Here is a 13,480-nt window from a genome sequence, read left to right on the forward strand (position 1 = left end):
ATTATTAAATACTATGATAAAAATATCTTGTATTTATGAGGTTTACCGACTTGACGGACTTGAAGGACTTCCAAATAGTAAAATATAAAGTTCGTTGAAAGACAAAAAGCACCAGCAAGAACAAACATGTGGATTGCTGTTCAAGGGCACTATATATCGTATTTGAAGATTCTCCTATAGACAGAAGGATTACGGGCTAAATTGAAAGGAGTCCAACTTCAAGCAAAAATCGTTGTAGTATAAGACAATAATGCCGTTATAATAAGAGCACTATACCCTTTCAGTATCATTGCATTAATTATCTAACTCACATATATGTGACACGTTACTATCCAATTGGCCGGAGACTGCCAGAACAGCAACAGTCAAACGCTAGATGTTTGAGGAAATTTGGAATCGCCTAAAACCCATTCGAAATGCCTTTTTACTTCATTGGGATGCCCAATAGGGTTTTTACACAATAATTTTCGGTATATTTATTTAGCTTGTCAAGATCTGTCGATCGGTGTCAAGAAACCCTTTCACATAAAACGTCGTGTCAAGATTTCACCAGTCAAACAACATTTCAAAGTCAGAAAGTGAAAATTAGGAATATGAGCATGCGCTGATTCAGTTCATCGAGGGCTTCCGATCGATACTACAAAATGACCCTAAAATAGGCAGTCATACAAAAAAGTAGTTTCAGCTTCAGGTAAGAGGTTTTTGGCCTTTTCCGATTTCATTCAAATCATCGAGATCTATTGGTTGGTGCGAAGAATCGCCGTCAACAAGGTGGAACGTTACGTAGAAACGTTTTTAATATTTTGATACTTCTTTACAAGGAAATTATTAACCAGATTATTCATCGTATGAGCCTGTATAACTGCCCAATTGACATTTATCAGAAACTCACTTAAAGAAGCGTTCACTAACTTCCAGAAATGCATATTCATCCCACCGCCACATATGCGGAACGGACTCCTGAATGGATCTTTTTTTTACCACTTTCATGCCGATATACTTATACCATAGGGATATGTGTAGCATTTTGACTCAGCTCGGCGAGATCTATCTATCGGTTGACGTTCTTAAAGAAATAGAGAATATCATGTTGTTAAGTTCTCGATTTTCTGGGGACATTTTCGATCTCGAAACCGACATTTTGAGTATACAATTTTGATTCAAGAGCTTTTAAGTGGTGTCAAGAACAATCTCCCTCCCCTATATGTAGACCTTCATGTAAACACCTGGCTATTTTTTTGGTCTGTTAAAAAACTTTTTCTACGAAAATCTCACCAAAATATAGCTCACTTTAGCCCCAACAACTTTATCACTAAACACAAAAAACAAGCTAAAAAAGGCAAAAAACGAGTAATTTGCCAGCCCGAGTCGACTATTTCAGAAAAGCAAACAGATGTAGCGTTTTAACACGATAAAAGAAGATAGCCAGATATATAGATACATTGTTGTACGTGCTTTCCATATATCATGCGTACGTACATACATTGGAGGTCAAGCACAGCAGTGGGCGTTTGATTCAAAAAACTTTTCGGTCGGATATTGTACTCATGGAAATTGGCAAGATTAAGACTGCTATTTCGAACGGCTTAGGATTGATCTACTTACCAAAAAGTAATAATCGTTCGGTCATGCATCTACTCATGCATATTATTCGATCTCGTTATATGAATTCGAAAAGAAAAGATCATACATGATTTATTTTCGTCGGAGATATAATAGCCCATTCCTCTATATCGAGTATATATCGATACAATAACATAGCAAGATTTATAACTGGGGTTCGAGTAGCGTCCCATGTCGCGGCGAGTTCGCGGCCATGTACGCAGCTCAGGCTGAATTTGTCCTAGTGTTGGATCTACCTGTTCATTTGTCTGTTATGATGTTCCTAGGCTCTGATAGACCGTTTACGTCAGACACCTGTTGATCAGTGGAAGTAGATATCATCGTGTATACACAATGAAAAGCGTAATGACATTAAGCTGGTAGAAATTCAAAAGCCGATGCTTCGATCAGCGATTGTGTCTGCTCGCTATGCATTATGGGGTCACTATTACCACGCCTAAAAATCTCAAGAGCACGAAGCGTGGCCCGACCTGAGTGTATTGTTGTGATCTGAATAGAAAGACCTCCTTCAGATTATCATTAGGGATAGGAAATTGCTGTTCTGAAACATCTACATTCATCATATTATTTAGGGAATATATAGAGACAATAAGTGCCTCTCTTAACGTAGGGTCATTGAAGTTCAGACGAAGCTTCGAGAAGAACATTTTTATATGATGTGTGATTGTTTCTTTGATCCTCGTAAGTCATTGCTGCTGTTATTACTTGTAACCGTTTTTGGCACGAATTTTTTTTCCACACAGATATACCTACACATTTCGCTCTGTTACTGCTTCACTGTAATAGGAACATAACATTAAGAAGAGCCAAAATTCCTAATAGCCCCTCGCAATATTGAACCGCATACGCAACTTTCCTACGCATTGAACAGATGCCTAATAGCGGCCTGCCTCTCTAGTTTGCCAACGCATTATTTCTATGTGGTTAAGCGTGTAGTGTCCGGGGCTTAGGCTCAAAAGTACCGAGACACAAACCGTGACAAGCACGCTTGTGGCACTTGCAAACATAGCTTCCCATATAGTATAGAGTACAATGATTCCTTCAAATAAATCATGTTCGACAATAGTTTGGATAAAATTCTACTGCTGCAAAGTGACTCAATGCGTGGAGCAGAACTGATGGTAGCAGCCGTCGACCTTTCTCTCAGGCCGACTCTCCTACCCCAGCCTATCGAATAGGGATCAGGGAAAACGACGTCATTCGTCGTATATGTACATAGGCGCCGTTACTCCGAGTGCAGATAGGTGCAAAAGATAACGGCCAAAAGTGATCTTTGCAAAACCCTACAACTCATACGACATGTAGCAAATAGATGAACAAGGATACCTGGCTAATCTCCAACATAACTAAACACAAACAATTCGCCTTAAGCGGTTTATGTCCTACGGAATAGGTGAGCGAAAAGGTTATAATTTTCGTGCGTTCCGCTTACTTCGATTCAGTTCAGAGTACGTACACTTTAGTACACCTTGATTGGATAGAGCCATTGCATTATGTATAGCCATATGACTAGAATATGGTTCCAGCATCCGTATTAGTTCGGCCTTAAACATACAAAGATATCAATAGCGTAGATCGAAGTATCGATCACACACTGCATAACCAAGTTACATTGATAACACTCGAACGCTAGTGAGAAAGGTGGTAAGACACACATCCGTTCAGCCGTGGCCAAGGGCGTTAAAAATACGTTCGGTATTATTTACTGCACCATCACTGCAGCCCTGGACTTCCAATAGGTCCAACTGCTAGGTTCAATCGTTTCGAACTATAGGCTCCTTTTCGGCTGCTTCCACTAGACAAATGGCTCTAGTGGCTGTTCTGCGGGCACGACAATCTGGGGTAATATCTGTTCCACGCCATAAAACCACGCTGCTGTCCTATAGACAGAAGAAAAAAAATCTTATTTTGGATGATGGCTCTAGTCAAACTCCGCGCCGGACTCAGGAATTTTAAGTTTAGGGGTTTGGGGTAGCCCGGTTAGTGATCAACCGGCAAATTGGCTCTACGCCCCCTATATAAGCGATATACATTATATTACTCAGTACTATGCTATTGTGACCGGTCAATATTGCTGGCGCGTGGAATTCGCCGTTGTGGACATTGGGTGCGCAACAGCTTGTTAGTAACGACTCCTGAACAGAGCTAGCGAAGTACCTGAAACGCAGAAATTATTATAGACGTGTGGACATAGCTGTTTTATGATAAAACAAAAATGTTCAACAGTACTAAAGAGCTATATATACATATTATAATTAGTTCAATATCGGGCTTTTTCGACTAGTCACCAGACGTGTCACGAATGCACATTTGTACGAAACCAGTACCATTGGTGAAAAGTTTGTTTCAATGGGTAACGTAAGCCAACTTACAGCCCTGATTAGAACTTGACCAAGGAGTAACTGTCATCCGATCCCTTAATACTGGATGAACTTTCAACAAAATTAAACAAAATCGACGATATATATTATGGCAGGTCATTATACGGTTTTTTGAGCTTTTAATGAATGACAACTTCGAATGAAATGGAGAAGTTTCTATAAGATTTAGATTTAAAAGACTCGATCCCGTTCCTTATATTTTAGATTTTTGGTACAGCAAATAGCGGCCATCATTGAGGAGAGAATACGTATCGCCCAACTAGATAACGTGTAACGTTTTATAACTTCTGGACCTTTCCTCAGCTTTAAGTTCTTGTTTCTTTAGCACGTATGCTTTGCTGTTAAATGAACTTAACTGCCATTTGAGTTTTTATGCGGAGCGTATTTAGAATATGCTTCAACGAGCTTTCACTTACCGCTATCGTTAGGTATTGTTAACGAACAAATATTTTGAAAACAATTAGTGGCTTGTTCAGGTTCAGAATTGGACTTTAACCGAAGTAAATGTAGCGTACGGAATAACACGTTCGGCACGTGCAGAAAAATATTTAGGTACAACTTTAGAAATAGCTGATAAAAACATCTAAATGTATATATTCAAGAGTTTTAATTGCACATATATATATATATATATATATGATTTGACAGGAATTATTGTTAGCTATTTTGGTCTCTGCGTATTACAGTATAAGGCAGATAGAAAAAAGCTTACACACTAAAATATAACTTTTACAACGTAATTTCGAGAAACCTCTAAAATATCAATTTTATGACATTTCCATTCGGACGGTAGCACGGCATTGGAATTGTCAGCGGCGTAACCGACGAGAACTTTGCTGCGTCGTAATAATCAGCTTTTTAGGGGGCCACGTCATTCAGTATAACTATCTCGTTCTGCAGCGTCTAGAGTTCAGCCAGAAACGGTATGAATTGTTATGGCGCCAGGAGATAGGTTCTATACAGCGTCTGGCTTGCAACTACGTCACACGAACTATTTTATCAGCTAGCGGCAGGTACATATGTACCTAATATGTATTCAAAATTTGAGACCCTCATCAAACTACCACTCGGCCGTTATTTAGTCGCTTCGGTGATAGTATTTGCAATTCGGCTGCCTTTGCTGCTGCTGCTGCTGCCGTTGCCGCTGCTGCTGCTGCTGCTGCTTATAGCCTCCAGGCTAACTACAAGATCTACAACTATTAAAGTCGCCACGTTATTTCTACTGTGTCCGACCCAGCAGCAGCAGCAGCAGAACGCGTAGGATCTCTGTAAATATTAACACCTGAATTTGAACCTTCATCATAGAGCTACCTAATTACAGGGCCTGCTATCGAAACCATTGCCTCAGTATGGCCTGTTGCACGTGGAAAATAATAAATTAGTTTTCTAAATAACGGTGCTCGTTTGCGTACGCATTATCCATACGCATACGTTTTTAAAACCGAAGCGAAATATGTGAAGATAACTGAGATGTTGCCGTTATTGGTAAAAACGATGATTACCTTTTGTACTAGCATTTCAGCACATTTTGTCGCAGAAAAAACCTATTCTCTTATTTTTAAACGCTGGGACAAAAGGGTGCTGACTAAAGGCATCCTGTACATGCTAATATACCTAGTATTCGAGTGTTCGTGCATATGCATATGGAACAAAATGTACGAAAACAATTTATTCGAAGTAATGTATCCGATATTGCCGTACAAAGAAATCTGCGTAGTTTTTACGTCTAAACGTAATTTTTTGAATTAGTTATTCAATATACAGAGGTCCTTGAGGGCCGCTGTAGCACTCTGAAGAATATTACCAAGAAGCGTCCTTCAATAACGAAAAAAGAGGTGCAGCTGGCTCGTTATAGACCCTCTTCCGCGTGCTGAACGTCGTCGAACTGTCAAGCCTACCTTGATGCCGAATCCATAAATGGAGTTTTCAGACAAATTTTTCCGTAATGGCTTGTGTCGAACAATCAGGAGCGGTGTCACTATTGCGGCGATTTATTAATATCTATTTTATTTTTATTTAGTTTTTCTACTAATTTTTTTATCTTATAATGTTTATAATTTAAATTTACAGTTTACTGATTGGCAATAACTAAATTACGGTGATTAATTAAAGCAGTGTTGTTTTTCCACTATATTTAAAATACATCGAAAACAGTGCCTTTACCCAAACGAACTGGTCGTTTTGAGCATCTGGCAGATACTATTTAAAAATATATTTGATAAAACACAAACTGGATTTCATTTGTGATTTTAGCTAAACCCTCAACACACGATCCCCACATTGGTTGATGGCGACTTCGCGCTTGGTGAATCTCGAGCTATTTCTACATACCTCATTAACAAGTATGCTCCGGGTCACCGACTCTACCCAGACTGCCCCCAAAAGCGAGCTCTCATCGACAGGTAAATGATAGTTCTTTCTAAACCAGAGTGTTTTACCGAAATAAATACAAAATTTCAGCTTTATCTCCGATGCTACTTTTTTCAATGAGACCTGTATTTACAGTCGTTTTTGAAGCTGGACTCGACCAATCTTGTTCGTTTGAGAAATCGAAAAGAAACGTCCATTACATCATATAATTTGTGTATAAACATATATGTGAAAATCGTGTAATAGTCGACATTTCCAATAATCCTATGTAGCATTTTGACCGTTTTGGACACTTATCGTTTGGCGGACGTCCTGCGATTGTCGCCCAACATTGTGTCCTGGATAGACTCGTTCGGCTTTGTCCAGCTTAGCGGAAGGTTCATGAGTCCTGTTAAGTCATTTTACGTCATTTTTAGTTCCTCCTATCGTACTTACCGAAGCAGCTAACGTTTGTACCTTTATAAACGCGAAGTGACTGTGTAATCGACGAGAAAACAGAAGTCGATGACCTATTGAATTGATGAACGGCACTAGTTGACAAACGTTTCTACTGAGGTCTTTTCTTACGTTTTTCGTTACTAATTTTACTTTAATTGAGAAAAACAGGGTAAGATTTTGATGTTTTGTGGTATGCGTCAAGCGCTAGCTATGCCCACATAACGCTACGGGTAATACAAGGTGAAACAGTTTTTAGCCCTTTATCGACTACATGAGCATATACCCTTGATATAAGATTGATTTAAAAAAAAAATCAAGGTTCCTCAGCTAAGTAAGTGGATTTATGTAGCATTTCAATAAGTATCTAAGAATGTAGAAACGCAAAAATAAGCAAAATTTCATTGAACGTCTTTGCGATCAGGCAGCGAATACGTCCATTAACTGAAACGACATATGAAGTTACGCAAATTTGGATCTGGGCGTGGACGCGTTTCAAGGATCCGTACGATATTGGGGTAGAATGAGTATGCGATAGTAATTTCTACTCGTCTTGTTTACACCCCTTTAAAATGAATTCCTATTCTGGCACGTGTTTGGATTAATGCCAAACGGCGGAGCCGATATCTGTTGTTTAAAAGAAACAGATGAAAGTGGGCCATAACTTTTTTGGAAAGTTATGTTTACGTAATATATTCGCAGTTTGATTAACAAACAATAGTATCGCTCACCTTGTATTTATTTGCATAAATTTTTGCTTATTTGTATTACGTTAACTATCTGTTGTCAGCAACCCTCGAAGCAGCGATCCCTTATCGTTTTCATCTAATATAAATAGTTATTGGCATTATGATAGTGTTATTGATAGCCTGAATGTCGCTCATCTTCGAGAATTGTTTTCAAATGTACCAAATGCGCGGAGGAACTATGACGAATATCCCATTGTTGGAAAGACGCCTTGACGATCCGAAGTTCCCTAAGATAATGCTAATTTTGTGGGTGTCTTTCACTTTCGATGCAGATATCTATATTTCGACATCGGGACGTTGTACAAATCAATTGGCGACTATTTCTATCCGAAATTGATGTTCAACAAAGAACTCGAACCTGATCGGGAAAAAAAGCTGAAGGACGCACTTGGATTCCTGGAAGCCTTCCTCAACGGTCAGGATTTCTTGCTTGGCAAGGAACCGACAGTCGCAGATCTCTCGATCTCATGCAGCCTCTCAATGCTTGAGGTAGGTTGATACAAAGCTGTTTGTTAAGTTGTTGTTGTTGTTGTTGTTTAAAATACTGCACCCCGTACTTCGAGGGGTTTTTGCGCTTAGAACTATATAATCAGATTATATTAGACTATAAAATTTGATGTAGGGGTGTCGCAGGCCAACCGCTGGAAATGTCATTTCATTTACAATTTAATACAAAGAAAAAACGCAATGGATACTAATACTTAATAAAAGAAAAAAACATAATTTCTTATGAAGTTCCTTCATCATGTATATGCGGCCGTCGCTAATTTCAGTTTCAACGGTGGCAAACATTTACCATACCGCTTCGTAGTTATCTTAGAGAAACCTACAACAAGTTCAACAGAAAACAACCAGGTTTCTTGTGCTCAGATGATCCCGAGGATGTGTTAACACGGTAAAATTGGCGAACGCATCTAAACAAAAATAGATAAATATAAAAAAAAAAACACTTACGCTACATCCACCCTCAACCAGCTATGACTAATTTTCGTGCCTATTCCGGTTTGTGCGACCGACGTAACGCTGATTTACAGATCACCTCATACGGTTTTCCTGCTTTCCCCATAGCGGAGGCATACTACAATCGTCTCAAGCAGCTGCCGCACTGGGAAGAGTGCAATGCGAAAGGTATCGAGGGTTTCAAGCAATTTGCCGCCGGAAAACTTCAATAGCAGCAATAATGGAATCATTTCAGTATGCCTACGAGCTGTCGAAGTATTGGGCAGCTACGCGTGACCAACTAATAAAATGACGTTCTTGTGGGCTCTAATCTGCTGCTGGGGTCGTTAAGCATTTTCGACCCAACGAAAGAAATGCCTACGTACGAAACTGCCAGCAGGGCCTGAATTGCACAGGACAATACACGCAATCATGAAACTGTGACGGAAGTAATCGAACAAAGTAAAAAATTATATAATTCCTATACGATACATACAATATTCTTAATAAAAAGAGCAATAAGCCAGAGGTTTGTGCGTATCCCGGACCGACTGGCACACAGGCGCGTACAGCCAGTCCTACGCAGAGAGAACTTACCGAATAGTTTAATGGTACTAATAAAGATTACCTCAACAATATTTGCGGCAGATATTTTTCTTTTTGCTACATATGAAAATTGCGCTTGTCTGTCGCGTTTGTTACGCTTAAAAAGTAAATGTAACAACGAAGTTGAGTATGTACATTTTCGTTGGGATTCGTTATATCGGGAGAACTCTATTTGAATTAAAGGTATTTTTCTTTTTTTTTTTTCTGTTTTTCAGTTCAATACTTAACTAAGTTCTGAACGCAGGAAATATATAAACTACCGCTTTAGTGGCTAGTACTTAAATAGCTTATGCACCAAGGTGAACAGCGGTGTTTGAACCATTTGCGTGATAACTGGGCTTAAGTTAAACTTTATTAAGCGACAGAGGCAGCGGTTACGGCAAAGCCCGAGGAGACAGACACTTCGCCATATCAGTTGTCCGACCATAGTTCATTGCGACGTAACACTCGAAGCATGAATCGTCTATTGCGGATTAAAAATTGTCATAGGAAAACGTATTTCTTGGCCTTTAAAAGTATCGATAACATTTTTATAGGTGGAATGTTTCTAAGTAGTACGTGCAACTGATTTGAGCCTAGAGGGTCTGTTTAATGTAGCTAATGAGAGCGTCTTAACAGAGAAAAAAAAAACATAAGCAACCTTCTGCGATATATATTCTAAACTGATATTGAATGATGATATGAAAAAAGTAGATCGTCATGCGCTCACAAAAAGCATGTTATTCCTAATTGGACAGAGAGATATTTTTATCTAGAAAAAAATTAACATACAACCCTGTTATTTCCACTGTTGAAGGAATTATTTTATTATGACGATTCATCATTAATTAGAGCCCATTTTTTGTTATGTTTATTGTTATGTTAATTCATATATATATATATATATATATATATATATATATATATATAAGTTTAATAGTCTGTCATCTCGTCTCCCTTTTATTTCGCATTTATGCAACCGACGGACATCCCGTGCAGCCACGCTTTCGATAATGCGCTTGTTTCGTCATTATATTTCAGTTGTATATTGTTATTATATTTTTTCTATTATTATATTTCAATATAATCATGAGAGTAATACCAGTAACGTTGTTGATATTACCGAGGTCGCCACCGTCGTTTCTACCCTTTCCTCATGTTTTCAGTTTGTGTCGATAGCATTATTTTATTTGCCCGTCAAAAGGAACTTGCACCAGCCAAACGCACAGTAAATCTATGTGTATGTTATCTGTAGTAATAATAATAAAAATGACAATCATAATCAGCTTCTGTAGAGAGAGAAAAATGCATGAACTGTTATAAATGTTGCATATTTTCGATAGACAAAAATATATGAATGTGACGTCAGATGAAAGCATGTCTCTGTAGGCAAACAAAAATTTGCAATACTTTTTTGAATTATATATTGGATTGTTTGTGTGAAGGCAATATCTGGACGTTCTCTCTCTCTCTCTGTCTCTCTCTCTCTCTCTCTCTCTCTCTCTCATTACCGCTGGTCATTGCTATTAATTCGGTAACAAATTATAAACTCTACAAACGTAGTGTGTCCCCGTACTTTAGTACGTAGTGTCCTCCCGTACTTTTAATAAATACGTGTTTATATAATCCTGGCATATATATATACCATAGTCCACCTAACATTTGTTTCGAAATTGTCGCTATCAGCTTCGATTCATTCTATTATCTTGTCCTGTTACATATTCGAAAGGGCTCGAAGTGATGTCACATTATGATGTAGCTAATAACTATCCTGAGCTGATCGCTCCCGACTTGGTGGAGCTATGAGCTCAATGTGTGCCTATGTCTATGTCCGAATCGTTCATCTTCAGGGCAGAAGTACAGCAAACGTTTGTTGAATGAAGAAATAAGTCGGCCAGAATAACAAGATGTTCATCTTGTTATTCAAGCAACTCCTGTCTGCTATTTCATTCTTTTGCACTAGTCTTTTCAAAAAATAGCCATAAACATCGTTACCTTGGGGATCGGTTCCCTTGTTACAGTTCGTTTCCATAAACAATTAACAGGATAAAGAATCGCTTCCTGTATTTGTAATGTTCTTCTCTGGCATTTGTTGCCAATAACGAACGCTGAATGGAAAGCGGCTGTATGAAAGTCTAGGAAGAAACCGAGTACTACTAAAACGGTGGATCTCGCACACTGCGGCCTACGACAGCCCGAGCTAACTCTGAACCAAGGAGACGCCAACAAACATATCGAATCCTATCACGTCTACCCTACACATCATCCAAGTTACGGAAAATTGGGATTCGCTTTTTGCTTGTCTACTTGCTTTATGCTTGCTAATTGCTACGTCCGGCTTATGTGCAGCTTGGTCAGACAAAAAATGAGGTGGGCACAACGTGGTTGGTCTGTTTGCTGATCTGGTCTGTTGCCAGTTTGTTGATCTGTTAATTACTTTTTCCTTCTCGAAAAAATCAATTTGTTGGCAACGGTCTTTTTAAACAGACAAGAAAGCGTCGAGTTTTTTTGGTCTAATTTCATCTTGGGGGGTAACTATATCAGTTTTTCTTTACTAACCAAGAACTAGATCTGCGCATAACACATATAATGATTACATATATTTTTTTTATCTGTTTTTTTTTGCTTCAGTTACACGTAGAGCTCATACATGCGTTTTAGATGAACGTGTAGTTAGGGCGAAAACAAAAAATATTCAGATTAAACGTTCGATAGGTTATCAGCAGAACATACATCTTCCATTGTAAGAATTTCCGTGCCAAAAATAGCAGAAGTTCGCGTTTACTTTGTGCATCTTTTGCTAGTTTTCACCTACACGAGTGTGTAAATGGAATTTCTCCTTTTCGTTTTTCTACAAGCTATAATAATAATAATAATATAATAGTAATTTTGCAGAGCAGGAGGTCGGTAAATAAGAATGCTAGCTGGGTTGGATCCTCCTTCTCACAGATTGACGCTTCATTTGGGTATCGTATAATCTCCATTGTAGCTTTAGTCGCCTCGTCGATAACGGGCTTATTTAAACGATCACGAGTATTACAGTGTTGTCGAGTTTGTTTGGAATTTATTTACTATCGCGTGGGTACGAGGGAAATGTCAGAGGGTTACCTTCAGTTTAGTTAGCTGTCGACACGAAGTGTTCAGGCATGTTTTTTGCCATGAATTATATAGAAGATTTGTATATAGATAATAACGTAATGGAGAATGAAAAAAATATTATTCGACTTTTGTTTTGACTATTGCCAAGGGCGTTCATTAAAGTCTAAATTTTTCACAAAATCAGCTGTTTATATTACTGCATCTAGATCCGTCCATAACGAGGAATCTCCATGACGTTTTGCTGATTTAGTAGTTTTCAACTAACGTCGTCTTGCAGACATAGCTATCTCAATAATAGAAGAGCAACGGCAATCTTCGTCGTCTTTTTCAGTAATGTTCTTGAATGAAGAGATTCTTTAATAGCTGGCACGTAATTTTACCTCGTTCACTGTGTTTTTCCTCTAATCCGCCGATGCCCTCGACACCCACGAAGATGCCTTTATATATGATGCATCTCACGCTCTTATATATATATATATATATACCATAATATATTTATTATGGTAAATAACAGTTTGAATTGGTACATACATTTGACCACACGAAGAACAGTAATAATGTCCGTTATTATAATGATAGTAGTTACTGTTATGCTTATTCTATTGTTACTTAACATCGTCACCATATGAATTGACACTCCGTTCATTTTCTTACAATGGAGTTAATGGTCTCATCAGGAATCGTGTTCCCGCTGCAGGAATTTTTCCCTTCAATTATAGGAGGATATCAATAATAATTGGATCATGTGAAATTTCTCTTACGTATTTTTATGTACAAGAAAATGTATATATTTATATATGTACTTATAGAAGTTTTTCATCCATGAAATAATAATATGGAAATAGATCGAGATTCGCTGTCACTAGTGCACCTTCAGAGGATTTTCTCTGTGTTTTTTTATGCAGAGATGCCGGTTCGATGATAGGACATTGTTTCTTGGTTGACTCTTATCGTTCGTCTAGGTCGTAGTTGTATATATGAGTTCATCGATAGAATAGATGGAATTGACAGTTAGCGGCATTTCAGCGAGAAATTCCCGGAAGCCAGACGTTTCGAACGCTAGCCAGAGCCAGCTCGAGGCTGCCACTGGTCCATCACGGAATATTTAGAAATGCATTTTATCTGCACGACATTAGCCTTCGTACAAGGTGTCTAAGCCATGAAACGACCTAACAGCATGCCCCTTAGAATTTGACGGGGCGTCAGGTATTGGGGACATATAATAATAACATTCTACTAACTAACTGGGTTTGTCCGAGAGCAGGATTGCTATTTAAAACAGGTATGTATATATATATA

The 13,480-nt window shown here is 38.4% G+C and overlaps 2 protein-coding genes across 14 annotated transcripts in view; one reads left to right on the forward strand and one right to left on the reverse strand.

Moving 5' to 3' along the window:
- LOC111248702 (glutathione S-transferase 1-like) overlaps positions 1 to 9,135 on the forward strand; it is a 25,794-nt gene extending 16,659 nt beyond the window's left edge. For 7 of the 9 annotated variants that reach the window (XM_086985917.1, XM_086985919.1, XM_086985920.1 and 4 more), the window contains 4 exons: positions 6,258 to 6,406; positions 7,831 to 8,047; positions 8,332 to 8,453; positions 8,593 to 9,135. In XM_086985917.1, coding sequence (XP_086842043.1) covers positions 6,258 to 6,406; positions 7,831 to 8,047; positions 8,332 to 8,453; positions 8,593 to 8,626 — 522 coding nt within the window. In that variant the 3' untranslated portion in view covers positions 8,627 to 9,135. The remainder of the gene's footprint in view (positions 1 to 6,257; positions 6,407 to 7,830; positions 8,048 to 8,331; positions 8,454 to 8,592) is intronic. The other 2 variants (XM_022801501.2, XM_022801504.2) reach the window with 1 other exon arrangement.
- Pkc53E (Protein C kinase 53E) overlaps positions 1 to 13,480 on the reverse strand; it is a 247,332-nt gene that overhangs the window by 15,051 nt on the left and 218,801 nt on the right. Inside the window, exon 17 of one of the 5 annotated variants that reach the window (XM_086985907.1) lies at positions 3,754 to 3,780. The exons of 2 other annotated variants lie outside the window; for them this stretch is intronic. In XM_086985907.1, coding sequence (XP_086842033.1) covers positions 3,769 to 3,780 — 12 coding nt within the window. In that variant the 3' untranslated portion in view covers positions 3,754 to 3,768. Of the gene's footprint in view, positions 1 to 3,753; positions 3,781 to 6,473; positions 6,763 to 13,480 lie in introns of those variants that run through there. 2 more of the 5 variants (XM_086985908.1, XR_015325532.1) reach the window with 2 other exon arrangements.

The sequence above is a fragment of the Varroa destructor genome, unplaced genomic scaffold, assembly GCF_002443255.2.
Source record: "Varroa destructor unplaced genomic scaffold, Vdes_3.0 BEIS01000004.1, whole genome shotgun sequence".
NCBI lineage: Eukaryota > Metazoa > Arthropoda > Arachnida > Mesostigmata > Varroidae > Varroa > Varroa destructor.